The sequence below is a fragment of the Nematostella vectensis genome, chromosome 9, assembly GCF_932526225.1.
Source record: "Nematostella vectensis chromosome 9, jaNemVect1.1, whole genome shotgun sequence".
Taxonomy (NCBI): domain Eukaryota; kingdom Metazoa; phylum Cnidaria; class Anthozoa; order Actiniaria; family Edwardsiidae; genus Nematostella; species Nematostella vectensis.
Genome location: NC_064042.1, coordinates 6344441 through 6371025, shown reverse-complemented (window position 1 = coordinate 6371025; position 26585 = coordinate 6344441). Strand labels below are relative to the sequence as shown.

Sequence of the window (26585 nt, the reverse complement as noted above, 5' to 3'; positions counted from 1 at the left end):
CCCTCCATAGCTACTCCCCTCCCTAGCTACACCCCTCCCTAGCTACTCCCCTCCATAGCTCCACCCCTCCCTAGCTACTCCCCTCCCTCCCTACTCCCTAGCTACTCCCCTCCCTAGCTACACCCCTCCCTAGCTACACCCCTCCCAAGCTACTCCCTTCCCTAGCTACTCCCCTCCCTAGCTACTCCCCTCCATAGCTACTCCCCTCCATAGCTACACCCCTCCCTAGCTACTCCCCTACATAGCTACACCCCTCTCTAGCTACTACCCTACCTAGCTACTCCCCTCCCTAGCTACACCCTCCCTAGCTACGCCCCCTCCCTAGCTACGCCCCCTTCCTAGCTACTCCCTTCCATAGCTACACCCCTCCATAGCTACTTCCCTCCCTAGCTACTCCCCTCCCTAGCTACTCCCCTCCATAGCTACTCCCTCCCTAGCTACTCCCCTCCCTAGCTACTCCCTTCCATAGCTACACCCCTCCATAGCTACTCCCCTCCATAGCTACTCCCCTCCCTAGCTACTCCCCTCCCTAGCTACTCCCTCCCTAGCTACTCCCTTCCCTAGCTACTCCCCTCCCTAGCTACTCCCCTCCCTAGCTACTCCCCTCCCTAGCTACTCCCTCCCTAGCTACTCCCCTCCCTAGCTACTCCCCTCCCTAGCTACTCCCCTCCCTAGCTACTCCCCTCCCTAGCTACTCCCCTCCCTAGCTACTCCCCTCCCTAGCTACTCCCCTCCCTAGCTACTCCCCTCCCTAGCTACTCCCCTCCCTAGCTACTCCCCTCCCTAGCTACACCCCTCCCTAGCTACACCCCTCCCAAGCTACTCCCCTCCATAGCTACTCCCCTCCATAGCTACACCCCTCCCTAGCTACTCCCCTCCATAGCTACACCCCTCCCTTGCTACTCCCCTCCCTAGCTACACCCCTCTCTAGCTACTACCCTACCGAGCTACTCCCCTCCCTAGCTACTCCCCTCCCTAGCTACTCCCCTCCCTAGCTACTCCCTCCCTAGCTACTCCCCTCCATAGCTACTCCCTCCCTAGCTACTCCCCTTCCTAGCTACACCCCTCCATAGCTACTCCCCTCCCTAGCTACTCCCTCCCTAGCTACTCCCCTCCCTAGCTACTCCTCTCCCTAGCTACTCCTCTCCCTAGCTACTCCCCTCCCTAGCTACTCCCCTCCCTAGCTACTCCCCTCCCTAGCTACTTCCCTCCCTAGCTACTCCCCTCCCTAGAAACTCACCTCCCTAGCTACACCCCTTCATAGCTACACCCCTCCATAGCTTCTCCCCTCCATAGCTACTCCCCTCCCTAGCTACTCCCCTCCCTAGCTGCACCCCTCCCTAGCTACTCCCCTCCCTAGTTACTCCCCTCCCTAGCTACTCCCCTCCCTAGCTACTCCCCTCCATAGCTACTCCCCTCCCTAGCTACTCCCCTCCCTAGCTACTCCCCTCCCTAGCTACTCCCCTCCCTAGCTACTCCACTCCATAGCTACACCCTTCTCTAGCTACTACCCTCCCTAGCTACGCCCCCTCCAAAGCTACTCCCATCCATAGCTACCACCCCTCCATAGCTACTCCCCTCCCTAGCTACTTCCCTCCCTAGCTACTCCCCTCCCTAGCTACTCCCCTCCATAGCTACTCCCTCCTTAGCTACTCCCTTCCATAGCTACTTCCCTCCATAGCTACTCCCCTCCTTAGCTACTCCCCTCCCTAGCTACTCCCCTCCATAGCTACACCCCTCCCTTGCTACTCCCCTCCCTAGCTACTCCCCTTCATAGCTACACCCCTCTCTAGCTACTACCCTACCGAGCTACTCCCCTCCCTAGCTACTCCCTCCCTAGCTACTCCCCTTCCTAGCTACACCCCTCCATAGCTACACCCCTCCATAGCTACTCCCCTCCCTAGCTACTCCCTCCCTAGCTACTCCCCTCCCTAGCTACTCCTCTCCCTAGCTACTCCTCTCCCTAGCTACTCCCCTCCCTAGCTACTCCCCTCCCTAGCTACTCCCCTCCCTAGCTACTCCCCTCCCTAGAAACTCACCTCCCTAGCTACACCCCTCCATAGCTTCTCCCCTCCATAGCTACTCCCCTCCCTAGTTACTCACCTCCCTAGCTACTCCCCCCCCTAGCTACTCCCCTCCCTAGCTACTTTCCTATATAGCTACTCCCCTCCATAGCTACACCCTTCTCTAGCTACTACCCTCCCTAGCTACGCCCCCTCCAAAGCTACTCCCATCCATAGCTACCACCCCTCCATAGCTACTCCCCTCCCTAGCTACTTCCCTCCCTAGCTACTCCCCTCCCTAGCTACTTCCCTCCATAGCTACTCCCTCCCTAGCTACTCCCTTCCATAGCTACTCCCCTCCTTAGCTACTCCCCTCCCTAGCTACACCCCTGACTAGCTACAACCCTCCGTAACTACTCCCCTGCTTACCGGGTACGTGAAGCTCGAGTGTTACCGAGGCTTTGGCGTCTGGCGCCGCGCCATTTGCCGCTACGCACTCGTACACGCCCATGTTATCAGCTGAAGCCTTGAGCTCAAGCGTGTTGCTACCTCCGATCCTCCGTCGGTCCTTAGTCCAGTACACGTCCGGTGCTGGATTTCCAGTGGCTTGACATGTTAGGCGAACTGTGGCGTTTTCTTTGAAAATCATGTTTTTAAAGCTAGTTGTAATGTTGGGAGGTACTGAACCGATAGCTTTAGAAAGAAAAAAAAAGGAGTTAGTATTTATCCGGTAAAAAAATTCAATCAAATGCTGTCGAGAGAAGAAAAAGTGAACCTGAGTGTGGCAGTAGTATCAGAAGGGTGGTTTACAATAAACTTTACAGGGGAAAAGAACTTAAGCTCTTGATCAAATGATTAAATTTTACTTACAATTGACTTGAATGTTGACGGTTTTGGTGGCAAGGGCGGCACACTCGCGCGCGTGCTCGGTCACGCAATGGTACAATCCCCCATCTGCAAGCGTGACCGGGGCGAATTTCCGGGTACCTCCTACCGGGTATTTGGCTTGTCCGACTTTTCTCCATGAGACTGTCTTGTTGATGCCGGCGTCACACTCTAACGTCACGTTTGAACCTTCCGTTACGATTTGGGCGATTTGAGAAGAGGCCATGACGTCTGAAAAACAGGTTATGGACACTATCTTGAATTCTTGCGCCTCTTATTATTTTACAAAATGTTTTCCAAAACCAATACTTTCTCACGTGTGCAAACGATGCAGACAAACGATGTGGGAAATTTTCTGCGTGTGATTCTTTTTTTCCATTTCATTCCAAGGAAAAAAAAAAAGAGATTAAACAAGGAGTTTAGTTTATGCCAAAATCCAATCGAATTGAAATAGTGTCTCTATGGCTCAAATTTAGTTCAAGCTAAGAATGAGCATATTATTGGGGCCCCACTCTTCTTGAAACCTATGAAATTAATTCAAATCTTTCTATTTAATACATACTAACCTGGCACATTGACGACTACCGTAGCATTGGGCAACTTAATCCCCCTCACAAAGGGATGGCAGCGGTATGCCTTGTTGCCCGGTTCGGTGAGGGTGACGCGGAAGTCGCCGGTCAAACTAGTCATCTGCCCCATACCAGATGCTTCTAGAATGTACTGCTCCACAGACAGCGCCGTGCTTGCACATTTCAGCTCCATGACGTCCCCTAGACACGTGGTTGGTGACGTCACGTTAAGGCTCGTGTTGGGTGCTGGGAGTCCTGATAATAAACAAAATCAAGCTCTGCAACTGATTCTGACACGTATTGGGATTATTCCGGCTTTTGACATGGCTCGTTTCACAAAACACCCGAGAATTCTCGGGCACAAAAACGATTTATTCTTTAAATTTGAAAAGCTGTCTAATTTCAATAAACTTTATGGTATCTAAATGTGTTGAAATATAGTCAAACATCGTATTTTACCACAAAGATTCATGTAAAGGATGATTATCTTATAGATTTATAGATTTTGATCTTCCCCGAACTACTCGGGCCCGAAATTCACATGGCTTTTAAATATTAAGAAAGTTCTCGGAACCACACAGTCACCCGACACTTTTCGGGTAACTTTCTGGATTTAGCAAAACTTCGAAAATAGCCCTATTGAGCGTAATCATTTGAAATAGGAACCAAGAGAAGTTCAAACTGTTCTAAAACATGGAAGCGGTTCTCAAAAAGGAAAACATTCGAAATTTTGGGCAAAAATGCAAAATAAAGTTTTCGGGCCCGAGAATTCTCGGGTATGTTTCGAGAAACGGGCGCCAGTATCGAGACAGTATCACTTTCAGGGACTCAAAACCGTCTTTAGCTGACTAAGACTGCAGGGGCGTAGCAGGGGTTTGGGAATTGGGGGCATGTGCCCCCAATATTTAAAAATACAATACATTTTTTGGTGTATTGTATTCATTGTTCTGATACGAGATCACGACAGTTTGGGCTTTTTGATTCTACCAATATTTAAAGAATATATATAAGGAAATGAACAGTAGGAGCGTGACTGTGCCCCCCCCCCCCAATATTTTGTTAAGGTTTCTGTATTGCTCCCCTCAATCTTACATGGCATGCCACGGCTCTGGACTATGGCGAATCACTCGTTTCTAGAATTCCTCGAACCTATTCGTTCAACTTCGTTCCCAGGGCCCTATTTCTTTTCTGTCATTTGGGTCGGCGGGAAATGGCCCTGGGATCGGCCACTGCGTTCTAAAGGGCGAATGTATGCAAATTTTGCAGCGTAAACTTCAAAATAAACATCGAAAAAGAAGAGCCGCAGATCGACTGTTGAAAACAGTGTTTTGTACACTTTCACTTTTTGAGAATATGTAGCCAATAACTTGATGATAAAAATAACACTTTAAACAAAACTTTCAAAGGTCGTGCCTACATACCAGTAACCATGACAACAGCATGCTTGGTAACCGCTGGGCACTCGCTGGCTCCTTCCCTGGCGGTACAGGTGTACCAGGCCTGGTCTGCCGCGGATACGGGGGAGAATGTGACCACGCCTCCACCCCACGCCTGGCTACTGCCTTGCTTAGTGATGGTGATGTTGATGGCACCGTCACCTGATGCCGAGCAGTTCAGAGTGGCCATTGAGCCGTTGGCGACGAGGATAGAAGCTGGAAAATCAGTGATGCTGACTGGCTCTATGGGATAGAAAATAATCAATCATCTGAGATCCTGAGAGATTTAAACCTTGAATGGAATACAGATTGAATAATTTGATCTGATATCCATTAGGTAACGTAAATATATTCATGCATTTTAATTATCTAGAAAAAAGAGATTCATATTCCTATTCATATGAGACAATCCACTTTGCTATCTTCTAACGCCCTTGAATAAGCCGTCCAGTATAAGTAGTAAAGTAAGTCTCTATATCGGGTGGATCCCAGTCCCCCGGCCGCGCGGTCGTGGCGCATTCTGATTGGTTGTTGGGAATGGCGCGCTGTGATTGGTCCTAATATATCGGGCGGAAGTGACGTCACGGGTGGACTTTGGACTTGGGCCTCTGACCTTTGGACTTTAGGGGGAGGGGTGGTGATTGGTTGGAATATATCGGGCGGAAGTGACGTCACGGATGGATTTTGGACTTGGGCCCTTGACCTATGAACTTTGGCGTGGGGAGGGGGAGGCTGATGATTGGAGGAATTTGATAGGGCGGAAGTGACGTAAACAGTCCACACCATATTTAGAGTAAAATCTATTTTATTAAAAGAAACAACATGGATACATAAAAAGTACGTTATTTATCAAGTATCTATGGTAGTGTTCTTAGCGTTCCCATAGAATGTTAGAAAAGTCAATGGCAGGTACTTCGAGTTCGCGTCTGCCTTCTACGTGGATGATTAGCCTTAGGTCATTATGACTTGGTGAAGGTGTTGGGTTACCTGTGGTAGCAGACTGTTCTTGGGGTAGTGTTGGGTTACCTGTGGTGGTGGTGGTAGTAGTAGAAGCAGTAGTCTGATTTTGGGAGGGGGGTGGTTGCGATGAGCTACTCCTGTTATTCTCGGCTTCAGCGGCTTCTACAAAAGTGTATAGTTCTTCCCTGTGCCGCAACATCTACCGGAAGTAGGCAAAGGATTGTAGAGAAGCAAAGACGCGTAGTGCCAGTGAGCCTGTTTGCATACCGTTCAGTCGCCGTAGGTTCATTCTTCGAATGACGTTCAGGATGCGTTCGGAGATGTTGAGGGAGAGGGGGTTGCTTTTTACCAGTGGGAGCGCTTGTTCTAGAGCTCTTATTAGGACTCTGTAGCAATCATCGAGAGACCGTTCTAGGGGTTGAGCTGGAGGGTTGAGTTGGATGACTGGTAGAGGAGGATGAGGGGTGGGAGGTGTGGGGGCGTCTCGATTGACTTCTTCTTCTTCTTCTTCATCGCTTTCATCATCGAGGTCGGAGAGCATGTTCGTATCGCTGTCGTCACTTTCGTAGTTGATGTTGTTGATGTTTCGGTGATGAGCATGATGATTAGGATTTCAAGCGAGTGGGTCTCGTTCGTACTCATCTCGTAGTGAGTGTCCTACGGGGGGAGGTGGTGGGGGGTTGTCGTTATCGTATTGGTTATCGGATTCCCAGTCCCAGTTTTCGTTATCGTAGTAGTACCAGGCAAGGCATGCTCGCCGATGGGCCTGCACGTAGTCTGGTGGGGGAGGTGTGTTTCGATGAGTGAGCGACTCTCGAAGATTACGCATGTACTCGTCGCGCCCCAATTCGTAGATTTCTCGTTCAACGTGTTCTTAAGAGGGAGGGGGTGGGATGACGTTTTTGACAGTCCAATGGTAATCATCGTTGTCGTCTCGTAGCCATAGCCAGAATCCATAGTGGGTAATGTTTTCGTTATCATAAGCTGACCTTTTGGAAGAGTTGCGAGGGGGGAGTAGGAGGGAGAGTTCCATGTCGTGTCTGTTCTCCCTGTCGCTTTTTCTGATGGCCTTGTGGCTACATCGATCGCACATCACCCCAATGTAGAAGGGGTCCTTGTGGTTGGCAGGGTAAATTTTCATGAATTGTTTGTAGCGGTTTATGGCCGATTGAGCCTTTCGTTTTTCTTCGAGGACAATTTGGTCAGCGGGGTGATTTTTGTTCTTGTGGGTAAAATCACTGGCTATCCACAGGACCATTTCTCGGCACCATGGGTGGTACACATCTCGGCAGTGTGGACAGGATTCCTGTGGTGTTTGGTGAGCGTGTATCTATTTCCAGAAACAGGGGTAATGACAGGGTTGCTTACAGCAGGGGAGTAGTTCCATGAGTTCGTCATCTCCTTCACAACAGATCATACAAGTCATATGTTCAACCATGTTGTTGTTCATGGCGGCTTGTGAGAGAGTGTGAGCTGGTGTTCTGATTTTATACTGTTCTAAAAAGGATGACGTCATGGTAAGGAGCGCTTTCTATTGGTAGAAACTCGTGATAAATAGCGAGGTTTCGCTCTTGTTTTTCCATAGTGTCCATCCACCGATGTGGAAGGAAGCTCTTGTTTCTTTTACCCGAGGGTGCTCGTTCGGGTTTGTTTTTTTTCGTGAGTGTTCGCATCTCCCTTTTCCTGTTATGTTGGGAAGTGTCGGAGTGGGTGAGAGAAATGAACAAGGGAGGAGACTGTGAGCGCAAGGTGCTGCAAGAGCTTGGTATTCCCCACCTTAATTTGGAACTGTATGGCTGCCCCAAATACGAAGCATTATGGGCATATTATGACTCTATTACACCTCATATGAACTTTTTATGGGACATTAGTGCTAAGACTTGTGGGTATCACTTATACCAACCCGAGCCCACCCCCGTGCATTGCCCTAGAGCCGAAGTCTATTTGTTTGGCAAGTGGCTAAAGGAGAAACAAAGATTGTATAGTAGACCTTCATACCATTTTGAGACTACTGTGTAAAAAGAACATACGAAAAACCACGTTATGGTTTTTTGTAAAAACATTTTATTGTTATTAAAGAGAGAATGTTGCACATAACAGCACATTGTCTTTTTCGTTTTTTAAAAAAGGGTGCCATGGGAGTTGCCTTCCTGGGTGTTCTCTGCTTTTTTCTCTGTCTGAGCTAGATAAGGTGAGAATATACTCTCGTTGGGCAGTCATCGTCAGGCGAATCGAACGCATCGATAGTGTAATGTCCCCACCACGGCACCAGACTGAAATGAGATGGGTTATCCTTCATCGTCGGTTATATAGAAGGTTATATCGGGAAATAATAAGGATTGATAAAATTTCGCTCAACAGCTTCACCATAGTTTCCTTCAGGCGATAGCACTCGTAGGAGATTATTATACTCGCTTCCCATGAAGAGATTGCCCTCGGACATGTTCGAGTACACGTACATGTCTTGAAAGGGGTGTAGTTCTTCGATGGCCATATCAGTCTCCTTGGAGGCATAGGGACGAACTAGTGGTGGGTTGAAATTCTCGGAGCCTGGGAATTGGCTCAGGTCGTCGTAGCTCAAGGGTACCCAATTCTCCAGAGCCTTATGTATTTCAACTTGGCCAAACTGATAGTCAGGTGGAAGAATATTATCATCAGGGTGCAGTTGCATGGTCCATTTCCCCGAAATCCATTGCTTGAATCCTAAAGCCTTGGCTACTCTCGGACGTAGGAGGAGTTGAACGTCTTTCCCAAACTTGATGGTGATCTTTTTCGATGTAGTGTTTATCGTTATGTCCACATCCTATACCCCTCGTCCGAGTTGCTGTATCACGGTTGCTCGATCCTTGTTGAAATGACCGATAACCTTCTTGAGATTGAAGGCAACTTCGTGCCATTTCGGGACTTTGAAGTCGTCCAGCTTGATATACGTCCATTTGTCATCAATTTTTTCGACGGGGACGCGTGCGTTGGGGTAGATCCAGATATCATGATCTCGAGGTAGGAACTTTGTCTACGTGTAAGGGTAAATCAACGACAGCAAGGCCACTTCCCACTGCCCCTCACGCAAATCCAGTGTCTTTGGCGTGCGTATGGAAAAATCGTTAATGGTATTGCCGGGTAAGGCGCCTTGAATGGCATTGCTGGGTAAAGTCACGTGGAAATGATGTTGGTGGAAATGATGGTGCACGAAACAACTGGGTGCATGCCACGTGGATCATAAGATTTTATGCACTTGTTGAGCAGACACCCAACTGTTGTACTTGTCATGCCAACCACGCCATTGCACGAAATACTCTTCGTTCCGTCCCTTCCCTCGCGTCCTGATTACCCGTTCGATGCGAAACAGATCCCGTTACTCGTGGAGACTGACGTGTTGCAATTCGGGTTCGTAAAACCGCCCCTCTAACCACGTTCCATCGTACTTCGCGAAGTCGGTACGCGTAGTTCTTCTGATTCGTGTTGTTGTATCGCTGACCTACCGTAAACACTTCTTCGGTCCAATTGGGAATGTACCCTTTGGCAAAGACGTGTTTGACTTTACTGATCCGCACCCTATCCCCCACGTTAAATTTGGGTGGAGCTCTCTTCTTCTTCTTTGGGTCTCCCGGTCTTTTCTTCCCGTACAAGATAGCCCACACCTCCTGAGCATCGTCGTACGTGACCACGTCCGCAGGAGCACGTCGGATGCTACGATGGTACGAGTGATTGTAATTGTGCACCAATTGCGGTAACACGTAACGACGTGTCTCCTTGTGCGTAAACCAACGCCACATCCAGGTCTTGAGAGTGCGATTGAATCGTTCGACCACAGAAGCTTTCAATTCACTTTGCGTGGAAAAGTGTTGGATCCCTTTGGATTTGAGAAACGCCTGGAAGATTCGATTCTTGAACTCGGCGCCATCGTCCGTTTGAAGTTTTTCTGGCTGGTGCCCACCCTCGAAAATCAACTCAAACGCCTCGACGAGCCGTTTGCCCGTCTTGTCCTTGAGAGGGACCACCCAAGCGTACTTGCTCAACACGTCAATCACGGTGAGTAAGTAGTTGTACCCGTCATTGTACGAGCGTAACGCTTGCATGTTACACAGATCCGCTTGCCATTGTTCGTCCATACCATTCACCACCAGCCGTTGGCGTGGGTAGCGACGACGGTACGGTTTATGGAGCGTGTAGGTGGGCTGGCTCCGAAGCCACGAACTCACTTGGGCACGACGCACTCCTTTGGAACGTACCGCTCGGACTAATTTGTCCACTCCCCCCAAGGGTGCCGGATGATTCGGATCGTAATAAATTGGGCGAAGAAGACTATCGATCGTCTTCTGAGTCATCGTCGTCTTCTTCTTCATACTCTTCTTTTTTTCGCGCACGGATGATGGTGGGCGTGGGAGAGGGTGGGGCTGGGGCGCCATCGAGTTGCGATGAATGAATTTCGATTCGTACACCGCAACACGCAAAGAGACACCGTAAACGTTCCCACACCGTACGACAATCGAAAAGCGGTTGAAGAGGATCCGAACCAAAGCAACCCATGCTACAAGTGATTCCTTCCCTACCGCCCCTCACCATATTTATATACAAAAAAACAACCTACTACCACAGAAAAGAAGGCTTTTTATTAATCTATATCTCTCTTTAATTTTTACAACTTAAAATAACCATAAGGGTAAGTGCGCATGCCGCGTCGCACGCGTTTGTTGTACACGACACGAAATGTCTTGTGCGCCGGCACCGTGTGTAGAGTTCTGTCGTGCACATTGCGCTGAATGGTGTTAGGGAGAGTAACGTGACGCTCTTCCGCCACTGCACCTTCAACGCGCAAGAGTTCCAACATGGCGGTCAGGTTCACGATATCAGCCGTGCGAAGGTTGATGTAAAGTACCTTCACTTTACACGTGGAATGGCCCTGTTGCGTGGTGTACCCGTAACTCTTGGGCCCCGTGGACGAATAACGATCGATAAAGTCTCCTGGCTCCAACTCGCTCGTCAGGTCTCCTAGATAATCCCCGACGGGTGGTTTCCACTCTCCAGGGCGATGTAAGAAAATGACGCTGTCCGTGTCATGATACAGACAGCGTTCCCCTAATCCGTCCAACACGTCGTACAACTTGAGGCGCGCGTACGCTGTGGTAAAGGCGGCAATCACAACGTTGCTGTGGGGTTTCAACTCTTGAAACTTTTCCCCCAGCATGTAGTGAACTTGGATGAGGTCGTCGTTCACGATGAGCACATCATTCACATCGATACTGTCGTTGTTCAGCAGAGGAAAGTAGGCTTTGGGGTCGTCCACGTACTCGGTACGTTGGGGGTTGGGCTGCTCACCAAACTTTCCCCACATACAATTCAGGCCCATCTTTCCACGGAGCGGAGGCCTGGGTTCTTCTCGATCTTGCTAGGATCCATACGGACGCCTTGGTGGCGTTCGTAATAATCGACGTACTGCATTTTGTCGGCGTCGGTGGTGCACCAGGCGGGCCAGCCCGACGCTTCTTGTTTGTACTTCAAGAAGGTCTTGATGTACTCTTCAAACAACGGTGCCCAGCGCTCCCAATGCCAGATCTCGCACACACGGATCACGCGATAGTCTTTCTCTAGAGCTTTGTAAATCTCGGGGTGGGCCCACGTTCCCGTGAACGCCCGCTCCTCGTCCAAATGCGTGCACGAGCCTTGCTCCTTCTCTTGGGCACACCGGTGACACAGAGGGAACATCAACTTGTCGTTGACGCGGACAGGGAGGACGGGGAAGAATAGGTCGCGAGGCGGTAAAACACGTAGCTTCATCAGTCCCTTGTACGCGTGAAGATCTTCTTCGAAATTCTCGGTAAGGATCGCGTCGGGGTGCCCCACGGGGTACTCGCACATGGCATTGACCCACGGGTACAACGAAGTAAAGTCATAGTAGTGAATCTCTTCGCCCTGCTCCACGTTGGCTTCGCAATGCAGTCGAATCGCGTTGGTCCTCCCTCCGAAAAAAGCATCACGAGCTTCAAGAGGTTTTCCGTGCTCGACATCCCCAACGAGAGCCCGCAGTTCGGGGTGTGTGTTCAGTTGCGCGTCAAACTGGCACTCCCACACCTCCTCGTAGTTGTAGCCGTGAGCTTTGAGACGCAACTCCACCGCGCGCGTGTGCTCGCGAAGCTCTTGCATCGTGGTGTTCGTCAAAGGGTTGACGGTGTGAGGCTGGAAACACGTGGTGCAACCGTGGTAGAAACACCCGTGGTACTGGTACACCGTGTTGGTAGACTCGGCGTACCCGTCCACCTTGATCCGACCTGCCAAACGCACTTCGCCACGGTTCCCTGCATGCTGAATAAACACTCCTTCTCCCTCGCGATGTTCGATGTACTTCAACCACTGCAACGCTTTCAGAGATTGCACGTCGTGGCCAGAGTACCCGCGCGTGGGTATCAGTCCATTTGTCTTTTACTCCAGAAACTTGGTGCGCAGGATACGGATGGACAACGAGGCAATGGTGATGGCCACCTGGAACGGGTGAAGACCTGCAGCGGCCATGATGAGCTCGTCGAAAGCGAGTACCGCTCTCTTGAACACCTCAACGTCCAGATGAAAGTACGAAGCGAGATCCTCTTGCAAGTAAAACACGGCGCCACGAGCCACTGCGGCTTGGTGCCAGGCACGTAGGGCGCGGGCATCGTCTTCTTTCATCCCTTGAAGGTCGTAATAGCTCAAGTCGGGCATGGGACCCACGTAGTCTTGGTGCTCGGGGGTGTTGAAAAAATGAGGAAACGTTCCCTTTTGGGTCACGTGATCAAACCCAAAAGCTTTGGGGAGCTTGCTCAAAGGCATCTGCAGAAAGTTCAGAGTGCACTTCATGTCGATCCGCAACGACTTGATGTTCAGGTACATCACCTTTTCTCCGGTGAAAATCACTTCGGGTTTAAAGCCATTCGTAAAAAGGTATTCTAGGATGAAATAGGAATCGTAACCTTTGAAATTGTGTGCCAAAAACGTGTAGCCAGCATTACTCCCATCGAACAGCCAGTCGCAAAACGCTTGTACCGTGGTAAAACTGCGTTTGCGAAGTCCACACGTCTCGCACTCCAGGCGATCCATAGACCACCCCTTGCAGGTCTCACACAGTTTTTGCACCCCGTCAAAATTAACAGTATGCATCGTCACCCACCGTCACGTAACACAAATGATCGGGGGGAACCACCGGAGCACTTGTACTCTCCACACACATGATCACCTTCCTTTCGATTTTTCATATCGACGCGTTTACCACACGTCTCGCACTTGTGGTACCGTTGGCAATACGACCAATACGACCTGGGGTTCACCACCACCACCACGCTTCTTGGCTCCTCGAGGCTTGACACGTCGGTGGTTCTCGAAACACGTCTGAGTGCGAAAGTACCGGTGACACTCGTCACAATACTGCCACTCCCAACGATGGTCTTGTTCGGCGGGTGGTACCAAGGGGAAAAACCCTTGCTCACCGCACCCATAGCACAGGTTGTTACACTTGTGATTTCTTCGATCGTACCCCTTTTGACAGCTCGTGCAATAATAACAGCGACCAAGCATCCCCGGCATGCTATTGATATAATCGAAATGGCCCTTGGCGTAGTAGAGGTAGAGCCGGTACTCGGGAGCAGGTAAGTTTCCGGAATAGATCACCGTGTTCGCGTGTTCCCTCGACACTACGTTAAGCTCGAAGCCACGTTCACCCAGATAGCGCTGAAATTGCTGGATCTCGAAAAGACCACACGGACCCTCAGGGACTCCCGCATCGCGGTGCAATGCTCGAGCGCGCTCCGTCTGCAAGGGAAGTCTAGCACTCCCATCTTTTGGGCTGTACAACTTGACATAGTCAGGATCCTCAGTGAGATGAGCCATTCCGATCACGAGTGCTCGCGCCGCGCACAGTTCGTCGTGATTCCTAACGCGGGTGATGCTCCTTTTTCCCTTAAGCCATGTCTCTAAATTTGCCGTATCCAGGGTAGAGGAATTCTTCTTAGACCCTAACCGTTTCCCAGCCCCATAAGGCATGTGCGTACGTACCACATGGAGATGGAAATTACCTTGCAACAAAAACTGCTCGTTCGATTGCACCACGGTCTCAACGACCCCCATAATGCGCTGAGAGGTAAGTTGATGACGGCGCATAAACGGTAAAGCTATGGGGTTTTTGAGAGCAAGGGCATCGAGAGTAAGGCGTGCGTAATCGTGCTTTTGCACCCCGCTACACCCCGTTAAAGAAACTAAATTGAGGTAAGTCCGACTCAGCGAGATCATCGTGAAAAAAATCAGGAGGAAGTCGTTCACTCTCTTCTTCTTTGCCTTCTTCGGGATCAGGTAACACTTCTTGCAATTGGGTAAGCCACTCATCATCATAACCATCATCATAAGCCATGGCGAAATTCGCCAAGAACCAACTGAAATGCGAGTGAAAATGCCACCTCTTTTATAGAACTCTTATACAATCAAAAAGCTTGAATTCTAGTAAGCTAAAAATACTTTTTTCTAAAAACAACCAATCATTTTCCATTTTCAACCTTTTTTCTACCCTCTAATTGAACAAATAAAAATACTTAACCCAATCAGTAGCGTACCCGATGATTTCATCGATACACAGGGTTCCCGTGACCATTATTTTTAGTTTTAAAAACACTCTATACTGTTTATAATAACATTTATGACAAAAAAAGCAAAAAAAGAGGGGAGTGGTGGGTAAAAAAATGCCACGACATCATCGGTATGACGTCTTCCGATACACAGGGTTACCGTGACCATTATTTTTTATTTAAAAAAAACACTTTTAACCCATAATAACAAAAAGCATAAAGAGAGGGGGAGGGGTGGTTATAAAAATAAGCCATGACATCATCGGTATGACGTCTTCCGTTTTCCAAGCTTCTGGTTGGTCAATACATCCCTTAACCAATCAGAAGCGCCCCCTATGATCTCATCGACACACGTGACCTACTCGAAGGTCTATAAAAGACGACGACGAGCCGGGATCACTTCACAGTCAGACCAAGACTCAAAAACGACAAACCAATAAAAAATTCAAAATAATAAAATCCAAAATAATAATTAATAATGGAACCAAATGAGTGCATCATCTGCCAAGAAAATGAGGGAGAACCAATGGAAACAGTGTCCTGCTGCAAGCAATCTCTCCACTCCCATTGCCTCACTAAATGGATCGAAACCAATGTTATGAGGATAGACATGCATAGACGTGTCCATTCTGTCGTGGAGAAATTTTCCCGCCACCAAGACCCAAGATGAAAAAAATTACCATAACCATCACCGAAGAGGATATGGTCTCAGGAGCTACCACAACGACATCAAGAGAGGTTGATTACCGAGACGGGTGGGGTATAGAGGACTGGATGGTGGCACCCCCACAGAGGGACACAGGAACCATAGACTTTAGTACTGGGCAAAGAAGATGAGAGGAGACTTTTTAAAGAACATTTTATTTTATTTAAAACATTTTGTAAAAATACAAATAGTTAATAAAACGTTTATAACCAAACAAATGTCTCTTTTCTCTAAGAAAGAGGGGTGACGGGTAGAGGGTCTACAATTTGACGCGCAATCTCTCTGGTCAGATCCCAAACTTTTTTCTCTCTTCCCCGCAAGAAGCCAGGCAACTCCCCCTTCTGGAGCATCTTTAAAATATCCACGGGGGTTAGACAGTCCAACAAATCTTGAATGTAAGATTTCCAATGACCTTGCACAGCTAGCCCAAGTCTATCACTCAGGTTTTTCATCCCCTCCCATGTCAATTCCATACAGCCCTTCAGGGAATCTGTGGCCTTATAAAACATCTTATTCCGCCAATCTTGGTCACAGGGTAATATGCAAGAATACTCTCCCATCACTCCAAAGACTGCTCGATCTTGGTCACGGGGTACTACGCAAGTCCACTCCCCCATCGCTTCAAAGACCAACGCCTCCACATAATGACCCACGACATGCATGATATTATACGTATCAATCACATCGAAAGTTGCCTGAGGTTCGTCAAGCTCATCATAAGATTCCATGGACTCTTCCTCTTCCTCCTCCTCCTCTTCCTCATCGCTAGTGTCACTCTCGACGACAACTACTTTCTCGGCTTCTTCGCCACCGTTGTCACTTCCACTACATCCGGCATCTCCTCCTCCTCCTCCTCCACATCTTCTTTTATGGGTGGGGGAACGGGAACGCTTACGTTTACGCAAGTTGTAGGGAGCTTCTTGCCTTTGCCCTTGACCTTCTTCTTCTTGGAGGGTGGTGTCCATAGTGGCACTGCCTTCGTCTTCTTTGCTTCCTTCGGAGGCTCCGCTCACACGAACCGGTCGCATTTCTTGTTTGGAGGTCTCACGTCACACGCAAAATACACACGACCGTTGGAAAACTGACCGCGGCTCACCCCGACACGGCAAATGAGGTTATGTTCACACACTGGAAAATCGGTGACGTTAACTCCCTCCTCGACAGCCTCTCTCACTGCCTCAGCCTTGTCTTGATTGAAATAAAAGCCACACCCAATCTGACCTTTTGAGAAATCCACAGGAGTACCGCACTTTAAGGCAGACCCTACTTTTTTGACATCTACGTTACAAAAACACTTCATCATCAACAAACAAAGCAGCAATGTTCTTCGCTTCAAAATTTCCATCTTTTATATTCTTTTTAGGGTATCCCATAATATTACCCCACACCTATGACGTCACTTCCGCCCGATATATTCCCACCAATCACAACCCACCCCTTCCCCTTCTAAAGTCCAAAGACCCAAGTCCAAAGTCCACCCGTGACGTCACTTCCGCCCGATATATTCGAACCAATCACAGCGCGCCATTCCCAACAACCAATCAGAACGCGCCATGACCGCGTGGCCGGGGGACTGGGAATAACCCGATATAGAGACTTACTTTACTACTAGTATATTCACCCATTATCTACTGCTTTCTAATTTTTCATAGATTTTTGTTCGATACTTCGACTACTGAAAAAATATGCTTGTGTTTTTTTAAGAATGAATGCATTAGTCAAGCGCTACTTTCTAATAAACGCCGCACCCGCGAATTGATCGAATAATGCGAAACAGTTCCACGCGACACGAATACCGGAAAAAAGACCGGTTCCATTTCATGAAGCTTTTTTAGAAGATCGGCGTTTTCTTACTACCGTCAAATATTTCAACTAGGGTGTTAACATTCAATCTTTCTTAGCTTAAAAAGGAGCCAAGAGTCACTAAATAATACGAGACGACTGCTAACAAATTAACACCTGACAAATCCTTGCTATCGCGCTGTAGGCTGTAGGACTTTTATTTATCTCAGGGCTTAGCAAGGGGTGGGGCACTTGGGGCATATGTCCCTCCCCCCCCCCCCCCCCCCAATATCTTCAAAAATTATAAGGAAATGACCAGAAGGGGCGTGGCTGTCCCCACAATATTTTCTTAATGTTTCTGTATTGCCCCCGCCCCCCCCCCCCCCCCCTAATCTTACGTGGCCTGCTACGGCTAATCTGGAAAGTGAGTCCTTACCTTTAGCTGTGATGGTCACGCTTGCATTAACGCTGGCACCGTATTCGTTTTTGGCGCTACATTTGTACTCGGCTGATCCAGGAGTTTTGAGAATAACAGAAAAAGACCCGTTACTGTTTTGTTCCAGCTCATGGCTGCCGAGATACAAGACGAACTCGGAGGCCGCGGGGTAGCCTGTGGCGGAGCAGGTCAGCGTAACAGTTGCATTTACGCATGCGCTTGCATTAGAAGCTGTCAGTGTGGTTGTTGGTAGGGCTGTGGAGAGAGTTTTGTAGAAGAATGGTAATTTGATTGGGCTATAAATGGAATCGCGTCTATTCAAATCTTTGGATCCCCGCAAGTTCACCTTGCACAGCAAAAAGTAGAAAAATGAATGATATAAACAAACAGCAAACAGCCGCATTGTCACCAGTTTACTTCCGGATGTCCGACGGAAACCTCAACCGTTAAAAGACAAAAGAATCTATTAAAATCCGAGACAGGCCATCCGCACTAATTTATCAATCACATCCTCAAAGAAACTTCCAATAGACACACTGCTTTCAATATTTGAAATACTTTTCGCGTTTTTCGTTAAAAATCTTCGGATATTGTTACGTAACCGACCGGAAGTAAACTGGTGACAATGAGGCTTTAACTTTGCCAGGTTGATGAAAGGGCGGCGGACAGAGAAGCCCCAATGGCTTATCACTTGACAGTAAACTCACAATTGACTTGGAGCTCGACAGTAGCACTAGCTCGGCCTCCGTACTGATTGCTGACGGTGATGGTGTAGTTCCCTGTCTGGTTTGATCGCACATTTGGCAGGTGCAGGCTGTCACCTTGGCCGACCTCGCGACTGGAGGAGGAGCCTTGAACTTGGAAGGCTGATTAACGTTGATACAAAAATGTTAGGCGGGTGGCAAGGATTTGCTTAGTAGTGGAAGGGTCGGGGGGGGGGGGGAAACCATTAGGCATTTAAAGAAAAAATAGACACAGAGCAGCATGTATATAGCAGCAGTTTAGGCCATATTAAAAAAAATTAAACAGTTAATATTTTGGTCATGCGACTCGAAACCGAGTCTGCGAGGAAAGCAAACACAAATTACGAAAGTTTATTCCCCTCGCCCATGGAGACGTGGATGACATGTTACTTGATGTTTGTTTTAGGCGATGAGTAAAAATAGGGAACATAATTAACGGCAACGGCAAGAAAAACACGTTTATGCGACTCGATTTTAAAGTTCAAATTAAGCATAGATGAGCTAGAGACATGGTTTCTAATCAAGAGAGCAGATGGAGCTACGTCGGGATCGTTCCCGAAGTCAGTAGGAATAAATGAAATTAAGCTTATTCTTTGTTTGTAATATGAAGCTACGTCGGGAACGTTCCCGAAGTCCGTAGGAATAAATCAAATTATGGTAATTCTTCGTTTGTAAGATGGAGCTACGTCGGGAACCCTCGGGAACTTTCCCGAAGACCGTAGGGGGCAAATTAAGCTTATTTTTTGCTTGTAAGATGGAGCAACGTCGGAACGTTCCCGAAGTCCGTAACGATAAATGAAATTAAGCTAATTCTTTGTTTGTAAAATTTAATGGGAGGGGACACAAGTAATAGAAGAATAAGAAAATGGAAAGATTGTGATCTTACTCCATTTCTTTTCGTGAGACACTTCAGACGGCACGCTGAAGTTAGCTGTCAGCACTGCAGTAGAACCGGTCACCGCAGACACTTTTGCATTAGAAATGGTTACCGTAGGAGGATCTGTAAAAATAACAATGAAATCATCATTTTGTTACCCTCGTTGTAAAGCTTGTAAATAATGTTTAATTTTATGTCGCATGTTGACCAAACAAAACACAAGTTTTGATGCAATATGACTGTTACGCGGCTCCTAATGCATGCTGTGGGAGAACAATTTTGCGTGGAAGTAAATTTGGCGAAATATTAGCGAAGCCAGCGCGGACGCAGACCGCGCGCGGAGCTCCATAGGTATAGAAATATGGTAAGCTATGCGACTTGGTTTTGTGGTCATGGCGCGGTTACCCTGTGGTGTCACAAATCAGCCAGCCAGCCAGAGTAATCCAGCCACGCAACTCTCAGGCCCCTCTCGGTCTTACGCTTTTGAGTTTTAGTTCAAAACTCGTATGTTCACAGAAACAAAGGCAGTATTTAATGAGAAAGTATGCGGATTCAAATGGACTGAAGTCTTTTAGGAACAGTTTTGTCTGAAGTACGAGTCGATAGTAAAATCTACCCGAGTGTTCGTGAATCCCGCCCGTCGCAACAACTAAAAAAAGGTCTATAGAGGAGGACTATGGAGGATCTACACTACCATTGTATATTCATTCACTTCTATATTTATGTAAGGAGATCCTGAGAAGAAAGGGCCTTGATGTTTGTTTTCAGCTATAAGAATTTAACGACAGAAATACGTAGTAGTCTAGTTACTGTATCAATGCCACTTAGCTTGTTGGATTTATACATTTGTTTCTAGAGTTTGCTTTGAGAATTCGTGGTCGTGATCAAACATGTTGAGCATAACACATCCTTTGATATTCTTCGTTCTCTCAATACTTTATTGACTGTGTTGAGATATTTTATAAAGGCTGACAAATATCATCCTGTCATATATTGTTAAAGAAGACCTTTCTTGTCTTTATATTCTGTGTATTTAGTCTTTTCAAAGATACAGCAAAATTTTTTCAACATTATCAAAACAACAATAATTTTACAATTACAGAAGAATTTTCTTTTCGAAAATAAAAAAAACTAAATGCAACCCTTATTACCTATATTGTTTTTACTTTTATATTGTCTGCATCTTGCATACTTTCTAATGTGTTTATTTATTTTTATTCAAATAGTTGTGGAAAATTAGTAAGGTTATAAATGGCATGATGAAAATATTGTTTTGAAAGAAAAAATAATTAATTGTTTTCACTTTTATTTAGGTAAAACCAACCAATGACTACCTGAGGGCCATGATTGATTCTAAAGGCTGGAAGGCATAATAATAGGCAAATATTAAGATAATATAGTAGGGGATTTCTTACTTTTATACAACAGTATAAGTGTAATAGGTTTTTTAGAGCAAGATACTTGCTCTCAATGATAAATCTGTAAAGAAAACATTTATCTATCAACCTAAAGATAATGATGAAAGGGGAAATGTTAGGAGAGTGTTGTTGCATTATTGTTAATTTTTTTTATCAAAGATATAATCTCATTTCTTCCTTTTTTTTCTCTCTGCTGACTATTTTTGTATGCAATTGATATTATTTGCTGTTTCCCCTCTGCACCCTAAATAAATTTAAATAGGTTATGTTTGAAATAATACATTTTCATTTAGCACTACTTTCATTAATATCAAGGAATTTTTTTTAGAATTTGCTTCCCCATTAAATTTGTTCTTCTCCATTGCATTTAATTTTGGAGTAGCATTAGCATGTGTGGATCCAGGGTTTCTATAAAACAGCAGGCCACCATGCTAAAGGGTTGGTGCACCAAACGAATATGTAATGCATGACTCACTGTAATATCCTTGGTGATGGAGTATTACCAGTATGTGATCGACAAAAATTCCATATGGCACCTGAAATGTATAACTGTATCATTATATCTTTGGAATGCTGTTTCATTCATTATTTGTTTCTTTGCAAGGGCAAAGCTGGACAGAATGTAGCACTGATACAAGTTCCATAAAGGGATGAGGTTTTTATTAGATCAAAGTACTCAAATTATATAAAGATAACAACAAAATTGTGCTTTTTCATTAATAAATTTGCAAAGAAAACAGTTTTATATAAATCCTAAAGGTAATAGGGAAAGGGCCATGATTGATTCTAAAGGCTAGAAGGCATAAAATTAGGCAAATATTAAGATATTATAGTAGGGGATTTCTTACTTTTATACAACAGTATAAGTGTAATAGGTTTTTTAGAGCAAGATACTTGCTCTCAATGATAAATCTGTAAAGAAAACATTTATCTATCAACCTAAAGATAATGATGAAAGGGGAAATGTTAGGAGAGTGTTTTTGCATTATTGTTAATTTTTTTAATTAAAGATATACTCTGATTTCTTCCTTTTTTTCTCTCTGCTGACTATTTTTGTATGCAATTGATATTATTTGCTGTTTCCCCTCTGCACCCTAAATAAATTTAAATAGGTTATGTTTGAAATAAGACATTTTCATTTAGCACTACTTTCATTAATATCAAGGATTTTTTTTTAGAATTTGCTTCCCAAGTAAATTTGTTCTTCTCCATTGCATTTAATTTTGGAGTAGCATTAGCATGTGTGGATCCAGGGTTTCTATAAAACAGCAGGCCACCATGCTAAAGGGTGGGTGCACCAAACGAATATGTAATACATGACTGTAATATCCTTGGTGATGGAGTTTACCAGTATGTGATGGACAAAACTTCCATATGGCACGTGAAATGTATAACTGTATCATTATATCTTTGGAATGCTGTTTCATTCATTATTTGTTTCTTTGCAAGGGCAAACCTGGTCAGAATGTAACTTTAATACAAGTTCTATAAAGGGAAGAGGTTTTTATTAGATTAAAGTACTTAAATTATATAAACTAGATAACAAGAAACTTGTGCTTTTTCATTAATAAATTTGTAAAGAAAATAGTTTTATATCAATCCTAAAGGTAAAAGGGAAAGGGAAAATACTAGGAAAGTGCTAAGTCAAGTTATTATTGCATTAATGTTATAAATGTTGTAGAATAGAGTAACATTTCTTTCAAATAGAGTCACATTTCTCCCTTTTCTTGGCTCCTCATTGACTTTTTGTTTATTTGTATATTTATTCCTCTCTGCCTCCAACATAGATCAATGAACATGGTTTGGTTTGTAATTAAAAACTTTCAGTAATTTAGGATTTGCCTCCATTGCATTCATTTTTTAGTAGCCTGTATGGGTGGATCCAAAGTTTCTAAAAAAAAGGCCAAAGGGTGGGTGCACCAAACGATTATGTAATACATGACTATAATATCCTTGGTGATGGAGTATTACCAGTATGTGATAGACAAAAATTCCATATGGCACCTGAAATGTATAACTGTATCATTATATCTTTGGAATGCAGTTTCATTCATTATTTGTTTCTTTGCAAGGGCAAAGCTGGACAGAATGTAGCACTGGTACAAGTTCCATAAAGGGAAGAGGTTTTTATTAGATCAAAGTACTTAAATTATATAAAGTTAACAACAAACTTGTGCTTTTTCATTAATAAATTTGCAAAGAAAACAGTTTTATATAAATCCTAAAGGTAATAGGGAAAGGGCCATGATTGATTCTAAAGGCTAGAAGGCATAAAATTAGGCAAATATTAAGATATTATAGTAGGGGATTTCTTACTTTTATACAACAGTATAAGTGTAATAGGTTTTTTTAGAGCAAAATACTTGCTCTCAATGATAAATCTGTAAAGAAAACATTTATCTATCAACCTAAAGATAATGATGAAAGGGGAAATGTTAGGAGAGTGTTGTTGCATTATTGTTAATTTTTTTTGTCAAAGATATACTCTGATTTCTTCCTTTTTTTTCTCTCTGCTGACTATTTTTGTATGCAATTGATATTATTTGCTGTTTCCCATCTGCATCCTAAATAAATTTAAATAGGTTATGTTTGAAATAAAACATTTTCATTTAGCACTACTTTCATTAATATCAAGGATTTTTTTTTAGAATTTGCTTCCCAAGTAAATTTGTTCTTTTCCATTGCATTTAATTTTGGAGTAGCATTAGCATGTGTGGATCCAGGGTTTCTATAAAACAGCAGGCCACCATACTAAAGGGTGGGTGCACCAAACGAAGATGTAATACATGACTGTAATATCCTTGGTGATGGAGTTTACCAGTATGTGATGGACAAACTTCCATATGGCACGTGAAATGTATAACTGTATCATTATATCTTTGGAATGCTGTTTCATTCATTATTTGTTTCTTTGCAAGGGCAAACCTGGTCAGAATATAACTTTAATACAGTACTTAAATTATATAAACTAGATAACAAGAAACTTGTGCTTTTTCATTAATAAATTTGTAAAGAAAATAGTTTTATATCAATCCTAAAGGTAAAAGGGAAAGGGAAAAATACTAGGAAAGTGCTTAGTCAATTTATTATTGCATTAATGTTATAAATGTTTTAGAATAGAGTAACATTTTTTTCAAATAGAGTCACATTTCCCCCTTTTCTTCGCTCCCCATTGACTTTTTGTTTATTTGTATATTTATTTCTCTCTGCCTCCAACATAGATCAATGAACATGGTTTGGTTTGTAATTAAAAACTTTCAGTAATTTAGGATTTGCCTCCATTGCATTCATTTTTTAGTAGCCTGTATGGGTGGATCCAAAGTTTCTAAAAAAAAAGGCCAAAGGGTGGGTGCACCAATATGTAATGCATGTCAGGAGGTATATTTGTGGAGTTTAATTTCAACACATTCTTCTGAATAATTAGTTGCAGTACGTGAAAACTACAGTATGGCATCAAATTCTTTGGAATACTGTTACATCCTTGATATATTATTCACAAGGTCAAAGTTTGTTAGAATGCTACTTTGATAATAAACAAAATATAGATAGTAGAGTTAAATAAGAGGGAAAATAAGAGTTGACCATTAGACTCAACTAAGACACCTAAAGTTTGACAGCCTTTTTCTTACCAAGGTTTAGTATTTGTTCACTTTCATACTGCATATTTAATATTATGAAATGAGTGCTTGCTTGATACATTTGGAGGGGCCAATGCAACAGACCCATACCGAGAATTTTTCTTGGTGGGGTGAGAAAAGTGGACCTTATATTTCCGGGGGGGGGGGGGGGGGGGGAGAGTTCTCTAATAAAAATCTGACCGCGCCTTTGCAGTATTTCAAGGGGGATTTAATGTCGGATTTGGCTACATACCAGACTGAGTTTTGTCTACAAATAATAGCACGTCTATTGAGAATCGAAAGTGTTCCTTTGTCTGTTGTGTGTGTGTGTGTGGGGGGGGGGGGGGGGTGTTCGCACCCCTCCTAGGTACGAGCCTTTACAATTCATAAAGACATGGCAGTAAAAAATGACTTTTTTAATCTCATTAAAAAAAAAACATTTTAAAGACACCTAGATCCCCCTAAATTACCCCTATCAGTCAACACAAAAAGGTATCAAATGCTGGCTCCGCCTTTAGGCAGTGCCTAAATCTATATATTATTGCAAATTTCAAATTCCATAACATATTCTATCAAAAGATAAAAACATGTTTTCGATGCATTTTAACTAATAATAATAGTGGTCTGAAAATGGAAGTTTGTTGAGAGAAAATTGCGTTCTCTTCTCGTTCTGTTGTCGTTGAAATCTAAACAAGAAACAAATAAGGAATAATCTGATAAAAGGACGGGAACGGCTGAGCGCTTTCTTTTTTTCCATTCCGTCTACTGTAGCCTCTGTTCGTATCCAAATCGGTTTTCCACGACGCGAATTCCTAAAAATTTGTTTGTATATCTTTATTTCTTGAAAAGCTGAGAGGATAAAAATATAAAAAAGGTATATTGCCAGAAAAAAATATATTTTCTATATTCTTATTTTCTAACTACGCATACAGGATAAGTTTTGAAAGAAATTTGAAAAGTCTTAAAAAATTTCATTTTGTCTAACCATCTCGCTAATTCATGGATGAAATTTCTGTTATTGTTGTACCAAAATTAATAGCATTCCTTCACAGCATGCACATTGTAGGCACATTAAAAACATTTCAAATGATATCTAGAATTAACTCTATAGTACTGGAGAAAAGACAATTTAATACTTGTTTTGCATTGAATTCTCCCAAGAAAGAAAATTGCCTTCAAAATGAAATGGATATTATTCTTCCCTCGCTCTGTTTTACTGGAATAAAAACACAGCGAGTCCAAATCGTAGTTGATTAAAACTTTGTATCTATTGCTGATTATGTTTAATGATAGTTTCGAGAACTTCCGCTATTCAAATACGCATAATATATTAAAGCCGGTACACGTCATTAACATATACAAAACATTGTTTGCGAGAAAGTACTAGGCTGGTTGAAATGTTTGAGGAGTTTTTAAAAAGCCGAAGGGAGAATGATCAGTTCGGCTTAACTCTATAAATGAACTTATTTTACAAGAGATTTGCAACTAGAACCGATTTGCTTGATCGGGTTTTGGCTTGTAGAAAAAGAGGCTCCGTCATTTATTATCAATTTTCAAAAATCATAGAAAATAAGTGCTAAATAAGGAATAACTTTTAAAATTTCGAAATCTCAAAATTTCCACAAAGCGTCTCCAGTCCTATAATTTTAGTTCTTTAGATTTTTTTCTTCCTTAACATAAAGACCTTCTTTGAGAACATTTGCCTAAGTAATGTTAGACAATTATTTTTTCGTAAAAATAATAATGATTTTATAACACTTACCGATAACATTGATGGCTGCTCTTGATACGACTTGTTCACCGGTCTCCTCTATTTGGATATCTACCGCGTACTCGCCGTCGTGTGTAGCAGAGTCTATTGGACTCTTGAATATCAGCGTCACGGGATTGAAGCTACTCGCGATGTCATAGCTACCACGGTATAGTTCGTATATATTTCTAGTAATACCTGCTTCTGTTTTATCCACGTATCCCATTTTTACATTGTTTTTCTGGAAAAGGATGCGGTCGTGTACGGTCTCGCCAGTGCCTGCCGCGTATTCCCAGGTCAGATTTCCCACCGTGCCTTTGGTCAAGTAGGTCGGGTTGGAAGGCTCGCTGGTAAAACTGAATGAATCTGAAATATGAATTAAAGCTTATATTGTTTAATTCTATTTTGAATTTATTCTATGAAATAGTTTTACATAAGCAAAGACAAAAAATTGTCCGAGTCAAAAACGTAGAAACAACAACTGCCAGTCTAGATGTTAAGCTGAAAAAAAGTTCTGGATACTTCAGAACTTTTAGTAAAAACTTTTCGTAAACACATGCAGCGCCCAACTCACCAGTTCCACCGAAAAAGGCAATCGCAAGAAGCCCAAGAAGGACCCAGCTAACGTTGGTAGCCCCACAACTCATTTTGACTTCAACGCTGGGGAAATTCTCTCTCCCTGCGCCCTTGTTCCACTGAACTTGTGCCTTGCAGTTGAGAGCGCCACAGTAGTGGATAGCGTATCTAAATGAAGCGATAATACAGGAGAAGTGGCTGCTGTTAAGGGTCCCTTTAGGCCCCTCCCACCACACCCTTAG

General features: G+C 44.3%; 1 protein-coding gene across 1 annotated transcript in view; it reads right to left on the bottom strand.

The window, feature by feature from the left end:
- The window catches only part of LOC116601894 (hemicentin-1), a 29299-nt gene extending 2714 nt beyond the window's left edge, over positions 1–26585 (bottom strand). Inside the window, exons 1-9 of the mRNA XM_048732951.1 lie at positions 26342–26585; positions 25780–26133; positions 18992–19105; positions 18070–18228; positions 17363–17617; positions 4879–5136; positions 3455–3712; positions 2874–3119; positions 2433–2696 (exon numbers count right to left, since the gene is read on the bottom strand). Of these exons, the coding sequence (XP_048588908.1) occupies positions 2433–2696; positions 2874–3119; positions 3455–3712; positions 4879–5136; positions 17363–17617; positions 18070–18228; positions 18992–19105; positions 25780–26133; positions 26342–26414 (1981 nt within the window). The 5' untranslated portion in view covers positions 26415–26585. The remainder of the gene's footprint in view (positions 1–2432; positions 2697–2873; positions 3120–3454; positions 3713–4878; positions 5137–17362; positions 17618–18069; positions 18229–18991; positions 19106–25779; positions 26134–26341) is intronic.